Source organism: Odocoileus virginianus, chromosome 6 (assembly GCF_023699985.2).
Source record: "Odocoileus virginianus isolate 20LAN1187 ecotype Illinois chromosome 6, Ovbor_1.2, whole genome shotgun sequence".
In the NCBI taxonomy this organism is placed as follows: Eukaryota; Metazoa; Chordata; class Mammalia; order Artiodactyla; family Cervidae; genus Odocoileus; species Odocoileus virginianus.
Genome location: NC_069679.1, coordinates 33854927 through 33876726, shown reverse-complemented (window position 1 = coordinate 33876726; position 21800 = coordinate 33854927). Strand labels below are relative to the sequence as shown.

The 21800-nt window shown below is 40.0% G+C and overlaps 1 protein-coding gene across 4 annotated transcripts in view; it reads right to left on the bottom strand.

Moving 5' to 3' along the window:
* Positions 1–8959: 8959 nt before the first annotated feature.
* The window catches only part of FRMD6 (FERM domain containing 6), a 252545-nt gene continuing 239704 nt past the window's right edge, over positions 8960–21800 (bottom strand). For all 4 annotated transcript variants that reach the window (XM_020895677.2, XM_020895678.2, XM_020895679.2 and 1 more), the window contains 4 exons: positions 18799–19134; positions 17939–18070; positions 13714–13805; positions 8960–11964 (listed from right to left, as the gene is read on the bottom strand). In XM_020895677.2, the coding sequence (XP_020751336.1) occupies positions 11680–11964; positions 13714–13805; positions 17939–18070; positions 18799–19134 (845 nt within the window). In that variant the 3' untranslated portion in view covers positions 8960–11679. The remainder of the gene's footprint in view (positions 11965–13713; positions 13806–17938; positions 18071–18798; positions 19135–21800) is intronic.

Genomic DNA, 21800 nt, shown 5'->3' with positions numbered 1-21800 from the left:
GGTATGGCAACCAGTATTGGCCAATACGCTCCAGTATTCTTGCCTGGAGAACCAACCCCTCCCTGACACAGATGCCTGGCAGGCCACAGCCTACAGGGTCGCAAACAGACACTACTGAAGCAACCCTGTGTGCATAGAAGCAAGACATTTTTTTGCCAGTGGCAGCTCTGCCCAATGAGAGTTGAGCGTGAAGGTGGCACAGCTCCTTGGCTTGCAGGGACGCTGGCGGCGCCATGTGCGCAGGGACATGGACTGCCTCCGCTGCAAAAGTTATGACCCTATCAGAGTCTTTTTTCGAGCCTCTTGTAGCTGGTGATCAGAAGGCCTCTTTGGTCAGTCTTTCTCCATAGCTCTGCCTGTTCAGGAACTTAGAGGGCTCCCTTGCCTGGGGTCCTTCTCTGTTTCTCAGCACGTCAGGCACATAGAGGGGCTCCGATGGCTGGGGTCCTACTCTGTACATCGGCAAGTCAGGCATTTGGTGGGCCAGCCTCTCTATCGTTCAGCTGCTGATGCTGGCAGTGTGGGGAGAGAGAGGCTATGGTGATGGCTCCACCCCGTACACGTGACTCAGCGATATGGCCTTGCTTCCATGGCTTCCCAGCTTTCCTACCACAGGCATTTCCTACCACAGTCTCCTCCCTCACATCCCCTCAATCCATCTCTCCACAGTCAACAGCAGTTCTTGCCCTGGGATTGTTCCACAATCCCTGAACTCCATCTCCTAGCTGCTGCACCCTCCAGGGGACCTGCATCCCTGTCTGGGGTATGTATGGCTGCAGCAAGGACTGTCTGATTCTCATTCCATTTAGGCTGCCATAGACCAGCTGTTTCACTTTAAGCCTTAAATGTTTCTCTCTGACTCAGACAATTGCCCTGATGGGATCAGATCCCTGCTTCAGTTCCCCCACCCACCGAGGGCAGGTCCAATCCTACTAACACTTCTGTTTTTCCCCCTAGTTCCTTCATCCTACTGAGTTTCGTATGTTTCTATATATTCTTTCCTGCTGGTCAGGTACTTCTGTCCACTCTCAGCTGGTGTTCTGCAGGTACTTCTGTGTCTGAAGGTGTATTCCTGATGTATCCATGGAGAGAGATGTACTGCACATCCACCTACTCCTCCGCCATCTTGTTCCCCTCCTGGAATTGTTTTCTTAATTTCATTGTTGGATCATTTGTTGCTAATGTATATAAATATAATTGATTTTGCATGTTGCTCTTGTATCCTATGATCTTGCTGAACTTGTTTATTCTAAGTTTTTTCAGTGAATTCCTTCAGATTTTCTATATATAAGACTCATGCCTTTTGTGAATAAAGACAGTTTTACTTCTTTAAGAAAATAGCCTGTTGTACTTGGTTCTACTTGGTCATTGAGTAAGCTGTCAGTTTCTTTTCCTCCTTGGAGATGCTTCTCCTAGAACACTCCATTTTCCTGTTTCTATGTGGACTGGCTGCTCCCTGAGTCTGCTGCATGGCTGACAATCTACGTCTTCCCTTGGCTTCTCTTCTGTACTGGTTTCATGTTTCCCAGATCTCTCATCTATCTTCCTCTTAATTGACTCACTTCCTTATCCTGTGGGAGTATATCCTTCAGTAGCTTTCTAGGTATGAAGATATGGAATATAAATTTTAAAAGACTTCAATGTCTTTATTGTACTTTTACATTTTATTTATTCTACAATTCTAGGTTGAAAACATTTCCCTCAATTTTTAAAATTTATTTTTATTTGTCTGCACTGGGTCTTAGTTGCAAGACACAGGACCTTTAGTGGTGGCATGTGGGATCTAATTCCCCGACCAGGCCCCCTGAATTGGGAGCGCAGAGTTTTAGCCACTGGACAAGCAGGGAAGTCCTCCCTCAATTTTTAAAGCATTGTTCATTGGCATCCAGTTTCCTGTGTTACTGTTGAAAACACTAATTTCATTATGTATCTGGATTCTTTACATATGACTATTTTCTTTTTCTCTCAGTCTTTTCCTCCCTTCTCTTGTTCTCTCCTTCCCGTCTCCCTCTTTCCCTTCCTCCCTCCTTCCCTCCCTTTCTTTCTCCTTCTTGCCCTCCTTTTTTCCTAAAAAAAATCTATAATGTGTAGGGGCAGAGGGTATATGGGAAATTTCTGTACTTCCCCCTCATTTTTGCTGTTAACCTAAAACTCCCCGCACCCCACTATAGTCAAACAGGGGTGAGGGAGGAAATGTATGGATACTTTTAGGATCTTTTCTTTATCCCTAGTATTTAAGATTTTATGGTATCTCCTGGATTGGTCTTTATTACTTATTTTATGTGCATTCCTTGCATTTTTTTTCCAGTTTGGAAATGCATATGCTTTGGTTCTGAAAATTTTTCTTTCTTCTTCACATATGTACATAAGCTATCTATTTATATGTATGCAGATATGTTAACATCTATGATTGGATGTTTTTATTCTGCTTTCTGAGAGATTTACTTTTATGTTCCAGCTCCCTCTCATGGGAACACTTATTTTGGCTATCATATTTCAAAGAGCTCTTACAATTCTATGTCTATTTCCATAGTTTTTTTTCCAATTTTCTGAGTGCAATATTTTCTCCCTCTCTGAGAATACGAACATACATTGTTTTTTCCAGATTAAAAAAAAATCCCTGCAGTATCTCTGTTTGTTTCCTAAGAGTATGGACTTAAAAAAAGCTAAGTCCCTGTTCCTACCTTGTCTTTAATCACTCTCCTCTTCAGAGTTACCCATAGTTTAGTTTGTTAGATGTTCTTCAAGGTCATTTTTCATGTGGTTAGTTAGTTTAAACATGTACATATAATTACATACTTTGCCTTTTTCATGCTAATGTGTTGCATTGAACCTTTGTTTTCATACTTAACATATGCTGAAGATTTTTTAATCTCTGTACATCTAAAGCATTTGTTATTATAAACTATGCTAAAATAAGATTGTGCCAATATCTAATTGACATTCAGATCACATTATGTGTTTCTCTTTTCAAATAAAAACTGTTAAGTCTCATTTTAAAATATGTTTTATTTCTATAGGATAAATATCTAGAAATAAGTGGCTGGGTTGTAAGTTAAGTTTATTCAATATTGTCCTATAATGCTAGTTTATACTCCTGTAAAAAATTATGAAAGGATCTATTTCTTCACAGCCTTACAATTATTGGTTATTATCAATTGCTTTAATTTTTTGCCAATTTGGTCAGCCAATTTGCCAATAGCCAAAAAAAGACTAAAGGTATATTAATTAATGTTGGGTTACTTTGTTACTGGTAAAGTTGAACAACTTTTCATGTATTTATAATATTAGCTGTTTTTTAAAATTTCTCCTTCTATGAATTTCCCAATAATATTTCCCACATATTTCTAGTGTTGCAATTTCTTATTGATTTATACTTTTTTTATATTATAAATACCAATTATTTGTTTTAAAAAGTTGCAGATATTTTCTCCTTTTGTCTCTCCTACCTGTAGGCGGTATACAGTAAAGTCTGAAAATATTTCTTGTATTCAAATTTATCAACTCTTTTCTGTGCCTTGTGATTATTGTGTTTACTTTAGGAATGCCTCTCCTACCCCAAGTGAATAAATAGATTTTTTTCCAATCTCCTCTACTTTTATAGTTTTTTTTTTAAATGCTAGAGAAGGAAATGGCAACCCACTCCAGTATTCTTGCCTGGAGAATTCCATGGACAGAGCAGCCTGGTGGCCTACAGTCAATGGGATTGCAAAGAGTCAGACACAACTGAGTGGCTAACACTTTCACTTTTAATGCTTACCTCTTGTTTTTGTGAATGATTCAAAAGATACAGCAAATTTTTCTGACACTAACTGCTGAGTATCCTTCAGTATCCTATGATCTGAATTGCCACCTGTTTTATACACTAGGTTCCTTTTTATAGATTGGCCCACTTCTGGCCTCTCCGTTCTAAATCAAGGATTGGCAAATCACAGTCTGTAGGCTAAATCCAGCCTACTGTCTGTTTTGTAAATAAAGTTTTATTGGAACACAGCCATGCTCATTTTTTAATGTATTTTCTATGGCTGCTTTCACATTACAATAGAAGAGTTGAGTAATTGCAACACAGACCATATGGCCCACAAAGCCTAAAATATTTATTTGGTTTTTTTACCAAAAAAAAAAAAAAAAAAAAAAGCCAATCCTTGCATCAGTATTATCAATAACAGGACCTCTATCGTGCATTTTGCAGCTGGATCTTCTCACTGGGTCTGTATTTTGAAAAATTCTTGGCTATTCCTTACAAATGTGTTTGGGTGAATTTTACATTTGATTATTGATATGGTTGGTTTTAAGTCTACCAACTTTCTATTTGCTTTTTTTTATTTGTCCTAGTAGTTCTTGGTCCCTTTTTTTCTTCTTTGTCTTCTTTTGGGTTTAGTAATTGTTATTATTCTATTTTATGTTTTTTTCTTTTTTTTTTTTTTTAGTGGTTGTTTTAGGGTTTATATGATATGCCTTTAGGCTATCATAATCCACCTTTAAATAATGTTATATCATTTCAAGTACAGTATAGTATAAGAAACTTATAACAGTATGCTTTCATTTTTCTTCCCTGCCTGGTCTTTTTTACCATTATGGCCATACAATTTACTTTTAATATGTGTTTTAAACCCCAGACTACATCATTTTTACTTTTGCTTTAAATCATCAATTATGTCAACATTTTTCAATTATCAATTATTTTTGATTTTCTTTTTAGATCTAAATGTGAAAAATTGTGTTTTATATTTAACTATATATTTACCATTTCTGGGGCTCTTCATTCTTTGTGCAGATAAAATTTTTCATCTGATATATTCTTTTTGCCCCCAAAGACTTCTATTAACATTTTTTGTGCAGATCTGCTGGTATTGAATTTTTTCATCGTCTGTAAGCCTGAAAAAGTTCTAGTTTCACCTTTGAAAGAGACTTTTGCTGGGTATAGACTTCTAAGTTGACAGTACTTTTCTTTCAAAATTGAAAAAGGCTTGCTTTTTATGCTTTGTTAGGAGGGCCAGAACAAACTTTAGTCTTGGAAAATACCCTTCTGAGTACTTAATAAGATGCCCCATGTATCGCAAGGTTTTTTCACTCTAGCTGGTGGGAAGACAAACTATTTCTGGTCCTATATAAGGAGATGGTTTTCTCCCTTTCCCACAGTGCTTCCCTCACATGTACATGCTGATCAGTGTTCAGCTGAAAACTTGAGGGGCCCCTCTGCAAATCTCTCTCTAGAGCATACTCTCTCTCCTCCCCTTTCCTGCTCTGTCTAGCTCTCTCTTCTCTCGTACTGTCCAGAGTAATTCTAGTTACCTTAGCATTCCCAAATTCTCCACTCTACCTTCTGAGACCACTCCACCCTCATTGTGGTTTGGAAATGCTCTCCAGGCAGTAAGCTGGGGCAGTGATTAGGTTTGTCTGTTTCTCCTTTGGGGGCTTTATTCTACTGCATTATCTACTGCTGAATGTTTAAAAAACATTTATATGCCTTTGGTGGGTTTTTATCTGTTTGAGGTAAGAGGGTAAAACTGGTTCCAATTATTCCATTATGGTTAAAATGTTTCATTTGGGATTTGATTGGAATTGATGGGGAAAATCGACAGATTATTGAGTCTTTCAAGAACATCATATATTATTTAGGCCTTCTTTTAATTTCTCCAGTGGATTTTATGGTCTTCCACATTTATACTGTTGTTGCATTTAAAGGTCCCAGTATAGACTCCCTACCTTCTCTCTTATAGCACCTTGTTAATACCCTATAGCAAATAAGGGATCTGAAACGACCAGGGGCTTCTGCTTTGCAAAGAATCTCCTACACTGACCCACTTTGTCCTATGCCTGTAGATCAGAAGAGAACCTGTGACCTGATCTTAGAGTTGGCCTCAATCCAGCTGACTCTCATGATGGCAGGTTAGGGTTGAGCAGCTTGAGAATGGAGCCTGGGGTGTGCATGAGAAAACACTAGAATCATGCCTCATGCAACCCAAGGGAGAAACTGGCTTAGAGTTGCTCCATTTTGGCATGGTTTGCCTGAAGCTTGCTTCTACTTTTATGTATAGTTGGGCACGAATGTACTCTTGAGAAGAACCTAAGGACTGAACTTTTGGTCTACTGAACTTCTGCTATCATCTCTATCTAGTTGTGGGGTCACTCCATCTGCCTTGTTTATACACTGGGTCTCTCCTTTGATAGATGGTTCCTTATGCACAGAAAATAAATCATCTCTAATAATATTTCTAGGATAAACAGACATTTGTGGGCTAATTATGGAAGTTGGGAATGTTTATTCTAAATATCAAGCAACAAATTTAGGAGCAAACTTGAATGTAATGCCTTCCTAAGCTAGAAACTATCTCCTCCTATGAAATCTACCTCTTGCCATAATGACAGTAATAAATTGAAGGGACCTTAACTGACTACAGCTGACACCAAATGAGTAAACACCCATCCTAAATAATGAGTTGGTTCATTATAGCTGTGCCATGTTTATAGACTTTTGATTAATCTCTTGAGCGTATATAACTCCATCACCTACATTGGCTCATAGCATCTAAGCAGGATGTTTCAGAGCACAGGCTGCTCCATTAAGTCAAAATAAATGATGTAAGAATCAAAGGGTTGGGTGGAATTTAGCTTACTATCTTCATTACACCTCTGTGTGGGCATCAACTTGTATAAAGTGTCAGAGAAATGGTGAGGCAAACAAAACAGTGACAGGGAGGAGATTTTAAAATATCTTCCTGGTATTCATATAACCTCCACCCTCATACTTAGTCAGTCGTGGGTATATAACAGCCAGGGCTCTAGGATGTAGGTGCATTCAGACTTTCTGAAATGGGTTCAGTACTTCACTTGAAAACAGTTCACTCCTTGACAGCTACGTTGGCAAAAAGAAATCAATGTCGCTCTCACAAAATGCAACACACCATCCCAAGTGGGGATCACAGTTCAGGAGCAGATAACTGGTTGGTCCATATTGCTTGGGCTTATCTATAGACCCCTGGGTTACAACCCTGATGCACATTAACATCACCTGCAGAACTTTTAGCAGCACCATGCCCACCCCAGACCCAATAAATTAGCAGCTCTGGTCTGGGCCCCAGGCATTGTTCTCTAGGTCATTCTAATGTGCAATCAAGGCTGAGAACCACTGCTAGAGACTAGAGTAGTTGAAGCCATTGTGCCGATTTTCAAAGTATTCATGCAGAGTAGATTTTAATTAATCATATAAAGCAGTAATTAACTCTACAGTCCTCTCAAGATTATTGCAAAGTATGGCAAAATTGCCTGTTTCTCCAGTTTTTAGCTTTGGAGGTGACAACTCTGCGTGTGTGTGAGAGGGACACAGAGAGAGAAAATTCTGCTATTCTGCTTCCTATGTTTTTGAATCTTTTCTTTTTCTTACCTGCTGCCACATTCTTAATTCAAATCCTCATCTTCTCCCTAGTCTTCACTTCTACCCGCACTGTTTCCATTATTTCTCTCAAACCCCAGACATGTCTCTTTCTTCTTGTAACCCCCTCCAGTGGCTCTCCGCTGTGCAAACACTCAAGTGCCTTCACTTGGGCATTCAAAGCCTCTCACAGTGGGCTGAGGGTCATTACTCGAGTTAAGGGCCCCTCAATGAGCACTGCTGTCTCCAGCTTCTAAGGCCCTGCCTGGACGGCTTGCACCTCACCCATTCTGCCAGAAGTCTCCATTCAAGACTCCTCTGAATAAATCTTCTCTGCTCTTCCCACCTCCCACTCCCATCTCTGAGGTCTTCACTGTCTGTGCCAAGCAATGTCTGATTAAGCCTTATATATGTTTGGCAGACAGTGGGTGCTCAAAAAAAAAAAAAAAAAAGTTTGTGAACAAATAAATTCCATTTATCACATCATCAAAATTGTAGTTTTGTTCTTCCTATTAGATTCTGAGTTTTCTCTTAAGTGGGTAACATGGTGTATGCAGTTAAAAAAAAAAAAAGCAAAGGTTTTGGAGACAAATTTAGGTTGAAAACTCTGCTCTATCACTTACTACCTACAGGATCTTGGGCAAATTGAACCATTTCCTCAGCTGCACAATGTGGGTGACAACACCTTGAAGAGTTGTGAGGATTAGATATGTGTGTAGTATCAAACACACAGACAGTGCCCATATATTTTCTCCCCTTGCCTCCAACTTATAACTTAGCAGATATGCTGCAAAGTTCGTGAATGACACCCCACAGGAAAAGTTTGTTTTTGTACTGTTTGCTTCAAAATGATCAAATGACTCAATTCTACAGAAATTAAATGTTTGTTAGAAGATTTCAGAACTCTACTCTCTCCCACCTCAGTCATCAGGGGCATATTATACCCATTATACCCACAACAGTCCTTTGAATTATTCCTGTTTTATAGCCAAGAAAGCTGGAGCAAAGACAAGACACTGGATTCTCCTTTAGGAGGTGAGCCAGGCTTTACAGAATCCTGTCTATTGACTCTAAGCTCTGGGTGCTATGCTTTATGCCATGCTACCCTCATAATCGATCTGTGAATGCATCTTTCTAAATGCAACCACTTATTTTTCTGAAACTAGAACATTCCAATAATGACAGTTGAATGGCAAAAGTTAATGTAGTTATTAAAAAAAAATGAAAATAAAGAAGTGGAGACCTTCATGCCCCACACTTTGGGACTGAATAGTGGCTGACTGACACACCAGTGAGCCCCTGGGAACCTTGTTTCCTTCATCTCTAACTTGAGAAGAATAACAGTACCTGCCTTATGGGAATACGAGGATTCAACAGTTAACACGTGAGCTTCTCACACATGTGGAGCAGGCTCTGGCACACGGCAGGGCTTGGCTTCAGCTATTAGCATCAACACAAGGGTTACTTTGCTCAGAATTCTATCAGGTTGTCCTTAAACGTGCGCTATTATAGGAAAGAAGAACATAAAGAGAACAGTCACTCTTGCATAATGGAGAACTCTAATAATAATTTTTAAAAAGGCACTTCAAAGACAAATAAAAAGTAACTTTATTGACTGCTAATCTTACCATGAAATCCTTATAAGAATAATTACAAAATAATGCAGTTTTTTTAAACACACTTTTGGTATCATCTTAACATGATGATCCTTTCACAGAAAGGATTATTTACAATTTATGCAGATATAAAGTTCATTGTTGCAAATACAAATGCAGACGTGTAGAGGCAATATATACCAAACTGGTATACTGACTAGCAATGGATATTAACAAATGCAGAATAAATATCAGGTTTATACTTTTCCTTTATTTTTTAAAACAATTTCCAAATACAAAAATGTAGATATTCAAAATGGATTTTCATATACATATATATAATTCTGCCGCAATGGATCAAAAAGCAAAAATGTCCTTAGCATGTCTCATTTTTGAAAACCCACAAGACTATTCATAAATCCAATTAGAAAGAGGGTGTGCAAAACCACTAACGATGCTGGCAAAACCCTAAAGGCCTGATTCTGTTTGAAGTAGAGAGAAAATAAAAGTATAAAGCATTATGTACTTAATTAAATTTTTTTTTTTTTTTGATGTTTAAACAAGAAACACTAAGAGCTAAGGAAATGCACCACATTTATGATCTGGGCTTTTTAGGGTCAAACTTCATCAGAATTTGTCTCTTAAGCATCTATAAGAAATGGTAGATTATTTAATGACTTACAAGTAACAGTCATTAGATGATCCTTTCATACTTTCATCCTTTTATATACAAAGTTTGAGATACTTTAATACATTCTGATATCTGAAACTTTGGTTCTTTCAAACATTTGATAAAAGCAAAATAATTTCCTGACTATAGCACTCTATAGAATTTTTTTCCTTTTAAAGTGTCAAGTTAAACCAAGTTGACCAGACTTGTGTGTACCCACTGCCCTTTCATATCCACACGGGGGAAAAATGTGAGGGGCAACGCAGGTAGAGCCTGTTCTCATTCTCCACGTGTTTATAATACTGACCCCCATCCATGGGGAACACTGTAGGTTCTGCTGTACCCTAAGACTATTTCTTTGTTACCTGAAAACTTAATTTTGTATAAAAATATGACTGTTTCTTTAGAAAATAATATAGTTTTTTTAATAAAACTTGGTAGATAGAAAAAATGGTATATCAAAATATGGTAAACAAATGTTGTAAATATATGAAATCATTAAAAACATCTCATAGAAAGACATTGTGCTAAAGTACTTTCCTGAAGTGCAAGCAACACTGTTACCGTACATCTGTAGGTGAGTAAGTTCACGTTCTTGACTTGATTTTATTATATATCCTAACAGCAGTGGCAGGAACTGTCCTAAAAATGACCTTTTCTCAAACACTAACACTTTCTATATACGTGAAAGTTAATGAAAAAGACATCCTCGGGATTGGTGGTTTTCAATCCTGTTACATACTAGCTCCATCTGGAAACTTCAAAAGAAAAGGCAATTTTCACCTGGGTCTCACCACAAGACACTGATTTAATTCATCTGAGGTGGTACCCAGACATTGTTAGTTTTTTCAAAGCTCCCCAGATAATTCCATGATGCAACCAGGGTTGAGAACTATGGCAAAAGACCCATGAGAAAATAGTCATTTTTAACTGTGTATCTATCAGCTGATTGTCTGCAGGCATCATTCATTCAGTGACACCAAACATCCTCTGCACCAAACAAGAAAGACCATGTATATAAGACAGATATGGGAGCTGTCTATCTTTCATAGATGAAAAGGTGGTAAGCTTCAGACACATATAAACACACAATCTTATGTATTTATATATGTATCACATATATGTATAGTTGGGGTATTTTGGTTAGGCAGAAACCAACATTACCATAATTTATTCTTGATTCAAAAAAAAACAAACCACCAAGTATAAACATATTCTAAGACATTTCTAGAGTTTTAACAGAAACTGGTTTTGGAAACTCCACAAAATTCATTGTGGCATGAACACAACCAATCTGTTACTTGGACAAGGGACTCGGCGGAGTCCTAGAGCTTTCTGGAAGAGCAGTAGAAGGACGTGGCACTTCACCAGCGTGAAGCAGTCACAGGCCTCACCGCACCATCTTTTGGTTATTGCTTGATTCACATCTTGTTGACCTTGGGCTGCACTTCTGTGATGACGCATCTTTGGCGTGCTGGAACCACTTGATTTACCGCTTCATTCCTGTTCACACTGGGACAGCCCCAGCGGGGTGGCAATGGCTATGACTGGGCAACTGTCTCTCTCTTAAAAAGATGAGAGCCTCTTCTCTCTCTCCTCCCTCAAACCACCAGCATTTCATGAGGGAGTGGTAGAAAAAAAACATACAAGCAAACAAAGAAACACAACAACATCTTTCACATGATAAAAAAAAAAAGTGATGTTACACGCAATTGAACTGGAAAACAAAACAATGCACACACACACCGCAGTCTGATATCCTGAAGGTTTGGTAACCAGTAAAGCACATTTCCTTTCAAAGGATCAGTGAACTTCCGGGCACTTGTCTTGCTATACATTCTCTGTAGTCCTTTTCCTCCTGTGTAATACTTAAAGTGCAACTGTCCCACGGCTTTTATTTCCATCACAACTATTATAAAGAAAAAGATATGTCTGGGGTGAAGAAAATATGGCACAAGTAATAGGTAAAGAAAGAACCCATGGCTTTCACAGCCTCTAGCAAGCAGCAGGCTGTCCAGACAGCTGCACGCAGAGGTCCTTTAAACAACAAACTCTGGAACTTCATCGTGGGTGAGATCCAGAGAGAAGTATTTGCTGGTTCTTTTGACTGGAAAGGCATCCTGGATGTTGACACACTGCTGAGCCAAGCAGCTGCTGCAGTAGAGGCCTTCCTCGTCCAGTTCATGGCCACACCCAAAGGTGTAACTCTGAGCAGTGTCCTGACACAGTCCCGCGATGCGCAAGAAGTCCTTCTGGTACAGTCTGATGTCATCGAGGCTCAAGCTATGTCGATCGGTGGAGGTCTTTGGTTTTCGACATATAGTCTACAAGACAAGGGAAGGTTGAAACGACTTTAAGAGTACAGACCAATGTGAAAGCTCAGCACTCTGTACCTTGCACAGAGAAAAGCTGCTAAATCAGAAAACGTTAAGGAATCCTTAGCTGTTAGAGGGTGGCTTCCAATCTGTGCTTTCTGGGCCCTGAAGCCCTGTGAGGAAAAAATGCTACTACCACCAGTTATAGTAGCTAACATTTCCTGAGCCATTATTATGTGCTAGGCCCTAGGAACTCAATGATCTTACCCACCCACTCCCTAGAAGAATAACCCAAGGCTCAGAGAAGTCAATGCAACATGAATCCAACTGTCTCCAGCATCTCAGAAACCAGGCAGTTCTCCTAAAAGCAGATTGCAGAGGTAAAGGTACTGTTTCTTTGCTTTTCCATGAGGATATGGCAACTCAGCATAGCAACACTCTTGTGCTGTCTGTTATTCTTTTAATACGAGATGGGAAAACAAACCAATTATTACTCAACAAACACAATTTAAAACACTATTTTTTTTAAAAGCTAGAATTCTTGGGTAGAAAAATAACATGAAGTGTTCTTGGTGTAGAAAAGGTTGGGAGGCAGCCCCAGGATGAAGAGGTTGCTCCTAAACACTGCAAGAGGCTGTACTCTGTCAAATGGTGCACACAGCAGGTTACAGACTTTCCAAACTCATTATCCCAAGAGGTGGTACTGGCTGAAAATATAGGCAGGTTAAAAAATGGTTCCAATAATTACATGAATAGAAGATCCTTAATGGGTTACTTATGGAAACGAGCCACTACAGCTCTAACCTATTTTTGCTGCTGAAACCACAAAGGCTAGCCTTGTTAAGGCTACCAGCAGAAGAGAACAGAGTCTGAGCCCAACAACATTTTACTTGGAATTGCCATATCTGAGAGTCCCCCAAAGGTGATGATCCTTGTACTGATGGTGTCTTCTGAGGATCCACCAAAACTTTCACACAGAATTCATCAGGTCATCGCCACAAAGCATCAGGGCAGGCACCCATCTCCCCATCTTATGGGTGTAGAATCGGATCCTTAGCTGTGCCCCACCAATGTTCATGTACAGTAAGAGCAAACATTGAGTGGCAGGGGTGGGGTGCAAACTGAGGCAGTTTGACCCTGGAGCTTGTACTCCTAATCATCATGAAGGAAACAAGAGATCCACAGAGCACCCAAGACAGACGGCATACAAGGAGAGAGAAAGAGAGTGCTCAGAAGTCAGAGGTGAGTATCAGTCGTAGATTCCATCCAAATCCTGCAACAGTGAGTTTCAGAGTATTTTAATTTGTCTGTATCTTCTGATAGCTTAATTGTCTAACCAGTGATTACAGGTTATCAAATACTCTAGCTTAGCACAGTTTGAAAATTCAAACTGAATGGAATAATTAACTGTGTGGAAACACTTCTGTCACAACATACCTGACAAGAAAATTACTCTCCCAGTTGTTGATACACACACACACACACACAGAGTTAACCTGAAACCTAAAGACCAGAGGCTTCTCACCCATATGAAGTATGAAACAAAGTACACAGTTCATCCAAATAAAAATCCCACTCCAAGAGAATTGGAATGAGCAAATAAATGGAAATAAATTCAGACTAAATGTATCTATCTACTAGGACTCATTTCCTGAAGGCTTTAAATTTCTGCTCATTTACATAATTATGAATGTAAGCCCCTATCTAAAACTGTCTATAACTTCAGCTCCTGGTTTAAGTTTTCCATCTCCTCCCTACCTGTGGAAGAGAATCGGTGCTCTGGCCACGCAGTTTGACTACCGTCTCTGAGGAGCTGGAGGTGGAAGAACCGATTTCTTTCACAATCAATCCTAAAGTAAAACACAGAAGAAAAACCAGTGAAGACCTCAAATTATGTATCCTTCTTGCCACGCATCTGACATGAACTACTGTGTGCTTATGCTCAGTCACTTCCGTTGTGTCTGACTCTCTGTGACCCTATGGACCATCACCTGCCAGGCTCCTCTGTCCATGGGGGTTCTCCAGGCAAGAACACCAGAGTGGGTTGCCATGCCCTTCTCCAGGGGATCTTCCCGACCCAGGGATTGAACCAGGTCTTCTGCAATGTAGGCAGATTCCTTACCGCTGAGCAACCCTACTACCAAGAACTAAAATGCAAATATTAGCCAGTGCTGATGAATCTCCCTGTGGCCCTTTGGTGGCAGACGACAGGCATGGATCACAACCACTCCTTGTGTTGCAGGGAGTGGTGAGATCCATGAGGAGTTAAAGCATAGCATGGAGGTTAGAAACTATTCTCTAAGACAAACTTCTGATTAAGCTGTTTAGGATGCAGTTAGAAACAAAAACAAAGGCTGAAGGTCAAAGTGGTTTCTTTACTATATCACTAAAGCTCCCCTACTCTCCATACAACACTGACTTTGAATACAACTCTGAACAGTGATGCAGCCTCTAGGCTTGGTTCTGCTGAAATGAGCAGTGGGTAAATGGATGGGAAATGAGTCCAGGCAAATAAGGACCTGTGTATCCTGGCCAGTGTCCTCTTACAAATGGGATTGAGCACAGCACCCATCCATCTGAAGACCAAACGCCCACAAAGCAAGGTCCAGGGCCTGCACATGGAACACACTCCGTTCCGGAGGTTCCTCTGGGAAGACAGGGCCACGACACAGGCCTCCTGCATCAGGTTTTACTGGCCTGACACCAAAAATGGGAGGCTACAGTGAGAAGTCAGCTCTGGACCTCTGAGATCACCAGAGCCCCTTGTCACTGAGGGCTCAGGGGGCCTGATGGTATTTTAGAAACAGAAATCCAGGGCTAAAACTTCCCTAAGGGACTGTGGCATAGGAATAAAGCATCCAGAAAAAGTGTTTAAGGAGGTAAAACTGTCAACAAGAACTGGCGATGTAAGTGAAGACCACTCATGTTTCTTACAAACAGATGGAGCAAGTGACAGTCAAGTCCCAGAGCCTTAAGGCTAAATGGCCTAAGTACATTTCTACCCGATTAAAAAAAAGAACCTTGAGTAAGTAAGATGATTTTTATTCAGCCACTGCTAGTAATCCATAGAAATGACTTTTTGTATTCTCTCTCTTTAAAAGGGTCTCATGATAATTCAGTGTCTGGCATGTATTAAGTATTTGATGATTAGTTAAATTTAAAAATGATATACATACATTCCTTGGCTTATATGTAGACAGTTTATTCTCAGATGACACTCATGTTTTTGGGGTTGGTACCAACTGCCTGAGCAGAAGATCTTTCTCTAGAAAGGTCATAATCTTTTAAAAAGCATTAAATTAAAAAAAATTATTTATTTACTTATTTATGGCTGTGCTGGGTCTTTGATATTTTGTGCAAGGTTTCTCTAATTGTGTTGAGAGGGGGCTATTGTCAAGTTGTGGTGTGTGGGCTTCTCATTGCAGTAGTTTCTCGTTGCCCAGAACAGGCTCTAGGGTGCACAGGCTTAGCTGCCCTGCGGCATGTGGGCTCTTAGTTCCCAGACCAGGGATATAACTCATGTCAATCAGCAGGTTTTTAACCCCTGGACCAACAGGAAGTCCCAGCATTAAACTTTTGAGTGAATCTTCACAGGAAGATGTGGACCAGGGTACTGGTTGGCTCTTGGTATGGTTCCTTTTGGATTTCCTTGTAAATGTGCCTGTGTGTGTGTGTTAGTCGCTCAGTCGTGTCTGACTCTTTGCAACCCCATGCACTATAGCCTGCTAGGTTCCTCTGTCCATGGAATTCTCCAGGCAAGAATACTGGAATAGGTAGCCATTTCCTTCTCCAGGGGATCTTCCCAACCCAGGGATTGAACACAGGTCTCCTGTATAAACAGGCAGATTCTTTACTGTCTGAGCCACCAGGGGAGCCCAAATATGCCCTCAGTTGCCTGTAAATCATCTGCTCTGAAACCCAGAACCAGCACTAGAAAACTCAGCATCAAGCCTGATGATCAGAACACTGAACCAGCTCCTGCCAACTTCCACAAGAATGAAGGATAGAGCAGTACACTACAGCACCACTCAATCTTAGCTCTGCGTTTTTAAAACAATGTTTAAAGGCTCAGATTATAGAGATTTTGGCAAACAAGGATGATGCAAGGAAGAAAATAAAAACATCCATAACCCCATCATCCAGCGAAAAGGCTACTAATATTTTTATCATATATGTATAAACATTTTTATAATCTGAGATCATGCTATTTAAACAATTTATACTGTTTTTCTTACCTGTGTTTCTTATATTATTAAGTATCCTCTAAAAGAAAATCTCATTATTGAATGGCTATATAATATTCCACTTTCATGAACAGAACATAACTTTATTCATTGTTAAACTTTAGTTTCTTTTTTCTTTTTTGCTATTATATTTGACATTTCAATACACATTTTTTATATATAAATCTTTTCAAAAGCCATCTTATTTGTTTAAATTTTAAAATTAAAATTACAAAATTAATTCTATAAAAATCAAACAGAAATAAAAAAACAGAAAGTAAAAGTCTGCTTGCCTCATCTCCCCTTCCCAGAGGCCCACTTTAGACAATTTTCTTTACACAAACACACACACACAGTGAGTGATGACATGCTCTCTATACAGCTATAATGTGGTATATATATTAAAACATATTTGTAAGGAAAAAATTCAACATAATAAAGTAAATGGACAAAAAGGGGCAAAGTCTGGTACAAGAACTCTGAGCACGACTACAGCAATCAGCCTCTTGGGTCTTTGTTGCTCAGGGTGATTCTCAGCAATCACGGGCAGCTCTGTTTCTGGCTAAGCTTCTGACGGCAATGGTTCTGCTAGGTTAGCAAGTGGAATTCTGCCATCAAAGGTTCCTCTTACTCTTTAGAGAACTGCCAGAATGACAAAGGCTGTGTCTGTTAACCTTTTCATCACTAATTCCCTGCCCCTGATGCATGGCAGAGGATCACAATCAGAGGTTGTGGGTCATGACAGGGCAACGCCAGGTCACTGCAGTCGAAGGAGGATCTCTCACTCAAGCAGTGCTTTCAGCGGCAAGACACGAGCACTGAAGTCATTTCGACAGTGCTGGCTCCAAAGGCATTTTCTTTAAAGAACAGAGACTAATTCATGACATGTGACAAAAGCAATTACAAGTCTGAGGTTTTTTAAAAAAAAACTACTTATTTTTAAGATGCCAACTTTCATTTGAGAGAAATATATATATATATTATTATATAACTCTATAAAAGGGTTACAGTGAATACATTTAAAGATGTCATCAAATATAGAATTTAGGAATTTTTTTACGCCAACCTTTTTTAACACTTTTTCTCCAGATTCCTACACCCTATATAATATAGTGTGTGTGTGTGTGTGTGTGTGTGCACGCTCAGTTGTGTCCAACTCTTTTGTGACCCCCTTGGACTGAAGCCCGCCAGGCTCCTCTGTCCATGAGATTTTCCAGGTAAGAATAATGGAGTGGGTTGCTATTTCCTCTTCCAGGGGATCTTCCTGACCCGTGGATCGGAGCCACACCTCTTATGTCTCCTGCACTGGCAGGCAGATTCTTTACCAACTGTGCCACCCGGGAAGTCCATATAATAGAGTACGGGGGAAAACAAAACAAAAGAAAACCTGAAGGCCTGACTGCTGTTTTCAGCCACACAGCATCTGTCCTCTCTAATCCATAGGTTTTCTTGTCTATGGAAAGGAGGCCAAGCCTCTTAACAGATACATCACATAACTCTGATTATCATTTAAAAAAGCAAAGAAAGAAAGATAAAACCCAATTACACAGCTTTGTCCAAAGCTCGAGGAAGAGGATGCTAATTCCACTGCTGAGTGCTTCTCCAGCTTCCCTCTCCTTTCCCCCACAGAAGGCACTCGCTCCCACCGTCTACGACACTGACGTGGAGCCCCCAACCCACCCTTCTATTTTCCTGGGCGCCTGCTTCCCAGTTCAGGACCACTCCCTGGGGAAGGAGAGGTCCTTTCTGCAGGAGCTCACCAGAGTGTCCGTTTAGCTTCCGTGACAGCAGCATGTCCTCTGTGATGTAGATGCACATGTCTGGGCTGACTTCCAAGGACTCTTCATTCATTGGCTCCAGGTCTCTGGGGTCATCAACCAACATCTCTATTTCTGAAAAAGGGAGAGACATTTAGTGACAGAAAGGAAATGGTCACCATTCATAGCCACACCTTGAGGGAGGTTATGCAATTATTTACATGTAAAAATAAATTTGCTAATGAGACTCCACAATAGGTAATTCCAGTGACAATTCTGGACAAGATCCTGCTTCTCTTTTTCTCAGGACTGTTGTGTTATCTACATGTCTGCTAACGCCATGACCTATCAATTATTCTTTCTCTTTAAGAAAAACTGTACTAGCATGCTGTGATGACAAAGGGCCAGATGAGGCTGATGGGTCATTTGGCTCATGCCAAAGCAGACTGTTGACAAAGACAGAATGAATAGTGCATGAAGCTCTCTGTCTCCCACATCTGCCATCTCTTGGAGCATTTAACAACGAGATTTGAGATGCATATGAATTCTATAGTAAGCACACATATGTTTTCCAGTTTTCCTCAATGAAGTAAGTATATATTTCCCCCAAACCTGAATACTACAGCAATTATTTGAAACAGAAAAACAATAAAAAAAAGATGCACCCAAATGCTGATACAGGCTATAGATCTCATCTCATCTCCTTAACGCAGGGTGAAGCACCCAATGCTGTGTTGCCCTCTTCTCGATTACAACATCAATCCTATGGAACCAATACTGGGGAAAGCACTGGGAGAGAAAAGCAGAGGGGCCCTGACGATGGGTCAGCAGCGTTAGCTTGGAGAGCCTGGGGGGCAGGTTACCGTCGTCCTGCGAATCCTCCTCCAGCCGGTCCTTGCCACCACTCTCCACCCCTGAGGTGTGGGAGCTGCCGTGGCTGGTCATGGAGCTGCAGGTTTTCAGCTTGCGATGGACGGCACTGCCGGGGTAGGCATCCTCGGGGCCCGCATCCCGGGCCTTGGTGTCGGCCTCGATGCCCGAGGTGTGGGAGCTGCTGTGGCTGGCGGTCGAGTGACGGGACAGGCGCTTGTGCTTCATGCTGCCAGCGCTGCTCCCACTGGCCCGTGACCGCTTCTCCAGCTGGTCCATATCGAGGTCCAGGTTGTCGCTGATGTAAGACTCCCGGTACTGCTTCTTCTCTGTGTGGTGAGGAACACAGCTCATCATTACAGTCAACCAAGGCAGGAGGAACGGCTGGTTAGCCCAGGGCAGTCATCAGGCCATGAACAAGTACAATTTCACATTCAGAAGTGAGTGACTGGAAAGTGCTGATAATTCTGATAGGAACTCTATGTAAGAAGACTGCAAAATGAATAAAACCCAGTACATTAGATCTGACACAGGTATTTGACTACTCGAAGAGTTTTAAAGTTTCAAACACTGCAGAAGAATGCTACTCAGTGTGGATGCTAAGACCACTTCTTGTCTGAAAACTGTTATTTGTCCATAGTGGAATAAGTTAAGGAATTGAGAATAAACATTTAGAAACTTTCAGATTAGAGTGATCTGATATTGCCAGGATATCCACTAATGAGACTTTGAACTTTGCAAAAGTATCAGTGCATGGTGGATTAGAAGTTTTTAAAAATTTGGTCCTTCCCCACAGATAATTTCAGAAACTCTGCTATAGAAACGGTTTCATAAGTACACGTATGCTAACTGCCTTTCATTTGATTTGTTCATCTGTTCAGTTTGGTCCATTGTTAGCTTAGCTCTGTTGAAGACAATTTAAAATAAAACTATTTTTCTGAGAATTTCTTTAAAAAAATTCCAGAACTGAGATTTTCACGGATTAAGACTGCTTTTCTCCATTTAGGCTGAACTAATGAGACTTCAGGATCTATCGAGAAAACAGAGTAATCACTCTGGTTTGATGATTTATACCCACATAGCCTCTGACTGATAAAACTGTTATTTAACAAGTTGGTGCAGATCATTACGCAGACAAAGACACAATACTGGAAAGTTCCTTTCATCAAATGCTAAACTAACCATTACATAAAGGCACAAATTTATAACTGGGCTACAGGTATACAACTGATACAAACATACTATTTTTGTGCTTGAGGTCAGAAATTTAAAACAAAGAAAAAGCCTTGTATTTTTAATACTGATGAGAAATACACATCAGAACAATGTTAAAAAGGAAGAGTGCACCTGGCGAATGTTGAATTGATACTATTTCAGAAACTGCTAACTAAACTAGACTATTTGGGTCCTCAAGGGTGGATTTGTCTTGTTTCTTGGTTAAAAATACTTGTACTCTTGATGTCTGAATCCAGCCTGAAGTATAATCACCACAGGCTTCCCCAGAGAAGAAAGGAACATCAGCAGAAAGAGAAGATATGCACTCCAGGATGCAAAATGGCAACAATGCTTGGAGACGATGGTGTGTACATTTCTGGGCTCCAGCCTATTCATGTTACTTCTACAGACTCCAGCTGAAGCAAAGAGGTGTGTGTAGCCATACTCACAGTGAGGCAGAATGGAACCAGACATCAGGGCCTAATCACACATCACTGCTACAAAAGTACATCCATCTACAGCCCATCTTTTTAGGGCTAGGCTGGGTTCTAATGAGTCCTATTTTCTAAGGCAGCAGATGAGATGAAGAGCTAAAAGGGGTTTGCAAAATTCCCATATGCTTTCTATTTGTTGTAGTTTCAACACAATAGGCACATGGCCCTTGGAAGGGTAAAAAGTTAAAGAAAAAAAAGTCTTAAGCTCTAAGAAAACTGGTAACAGTGACTCTAATAATTAAAAAAAACTTTTCTATATCTTTAAAAATAGCCCTTTTACTCCCAAATTTCTGACAGGTTTGGAGTCAACTAGTTATTCTATACTCACACACATAGTCACTAGAAAACAAGTACTTTGCCAACTTGTCTTCTATCTAATAAGAGCCTAGCCTGAATCACTTCCTGTCAACATGTCAGCACAGCCTTGGTGTTCCACGTGCTGGCTTCTATGCCTGTCACCATGCTTTTCATCTCTTAGACCTTCTGCAAACATTTAAGAAGTTTCACACCAATCAGTTACAAAATGAGGGAAATGTTGAAATAATTTTGAAATTTATTCTAAGAAATACAAAATGCAACCACTCACCCCCTAGTAATCACTGGTGTCAACAATGCAAATCATCTGTTGTAAAAGCCCACAGAACCAAAATTTTGTGTTATTTTGGACCATAATGCAAGTCAATGCACCCTCTTGACATAAAACCTAAGAATAAGCCCTAGCTATTGAGTAAAACTGAGTCGAAAAAAGATTTTAATGACAGAAAGCATTTTTTATCCATCTCTTTTAAAACAATAGGATTCTTGTGATCATTTTTACTATAAAATGCAAAAACAGTGTTTCAGACAAGGTGAAATCTAATTAAGAAAAATAAAGATTCTTTTCATGCTGTGATTTTGGCTAATGTTAATAGCCTTTTTTGTTTGTTTGTTTAAAATGTTGCAGTCTTTAAGTGTGGGTGAAATAACTGAATTCAGGCCAAGGTTAATCCAAAGGAACTTAGTTTTAGGTTTTCTTCAGATCTGGAGGAATTTCTAAGCAGAAGAAAGTAAAGATGTGGAAGAAAAAAAAAAAGTCATATCTGCAAAATGTATCTACACGTACCCACATCAAAGATCCAATCTGCATCACTGTCATTCTCACTGCCCCATTCACATAAGCCCTCACATGCACTTGGTACTACACTTAATAACAGACAAAGCCCTCCTCTCTTAAGAACTCAACATTCTTTGCAATTTTTCTTTAGAACCTATAGGGGAGGTTTATTAATTCTTTCAGGGTCCAAGGG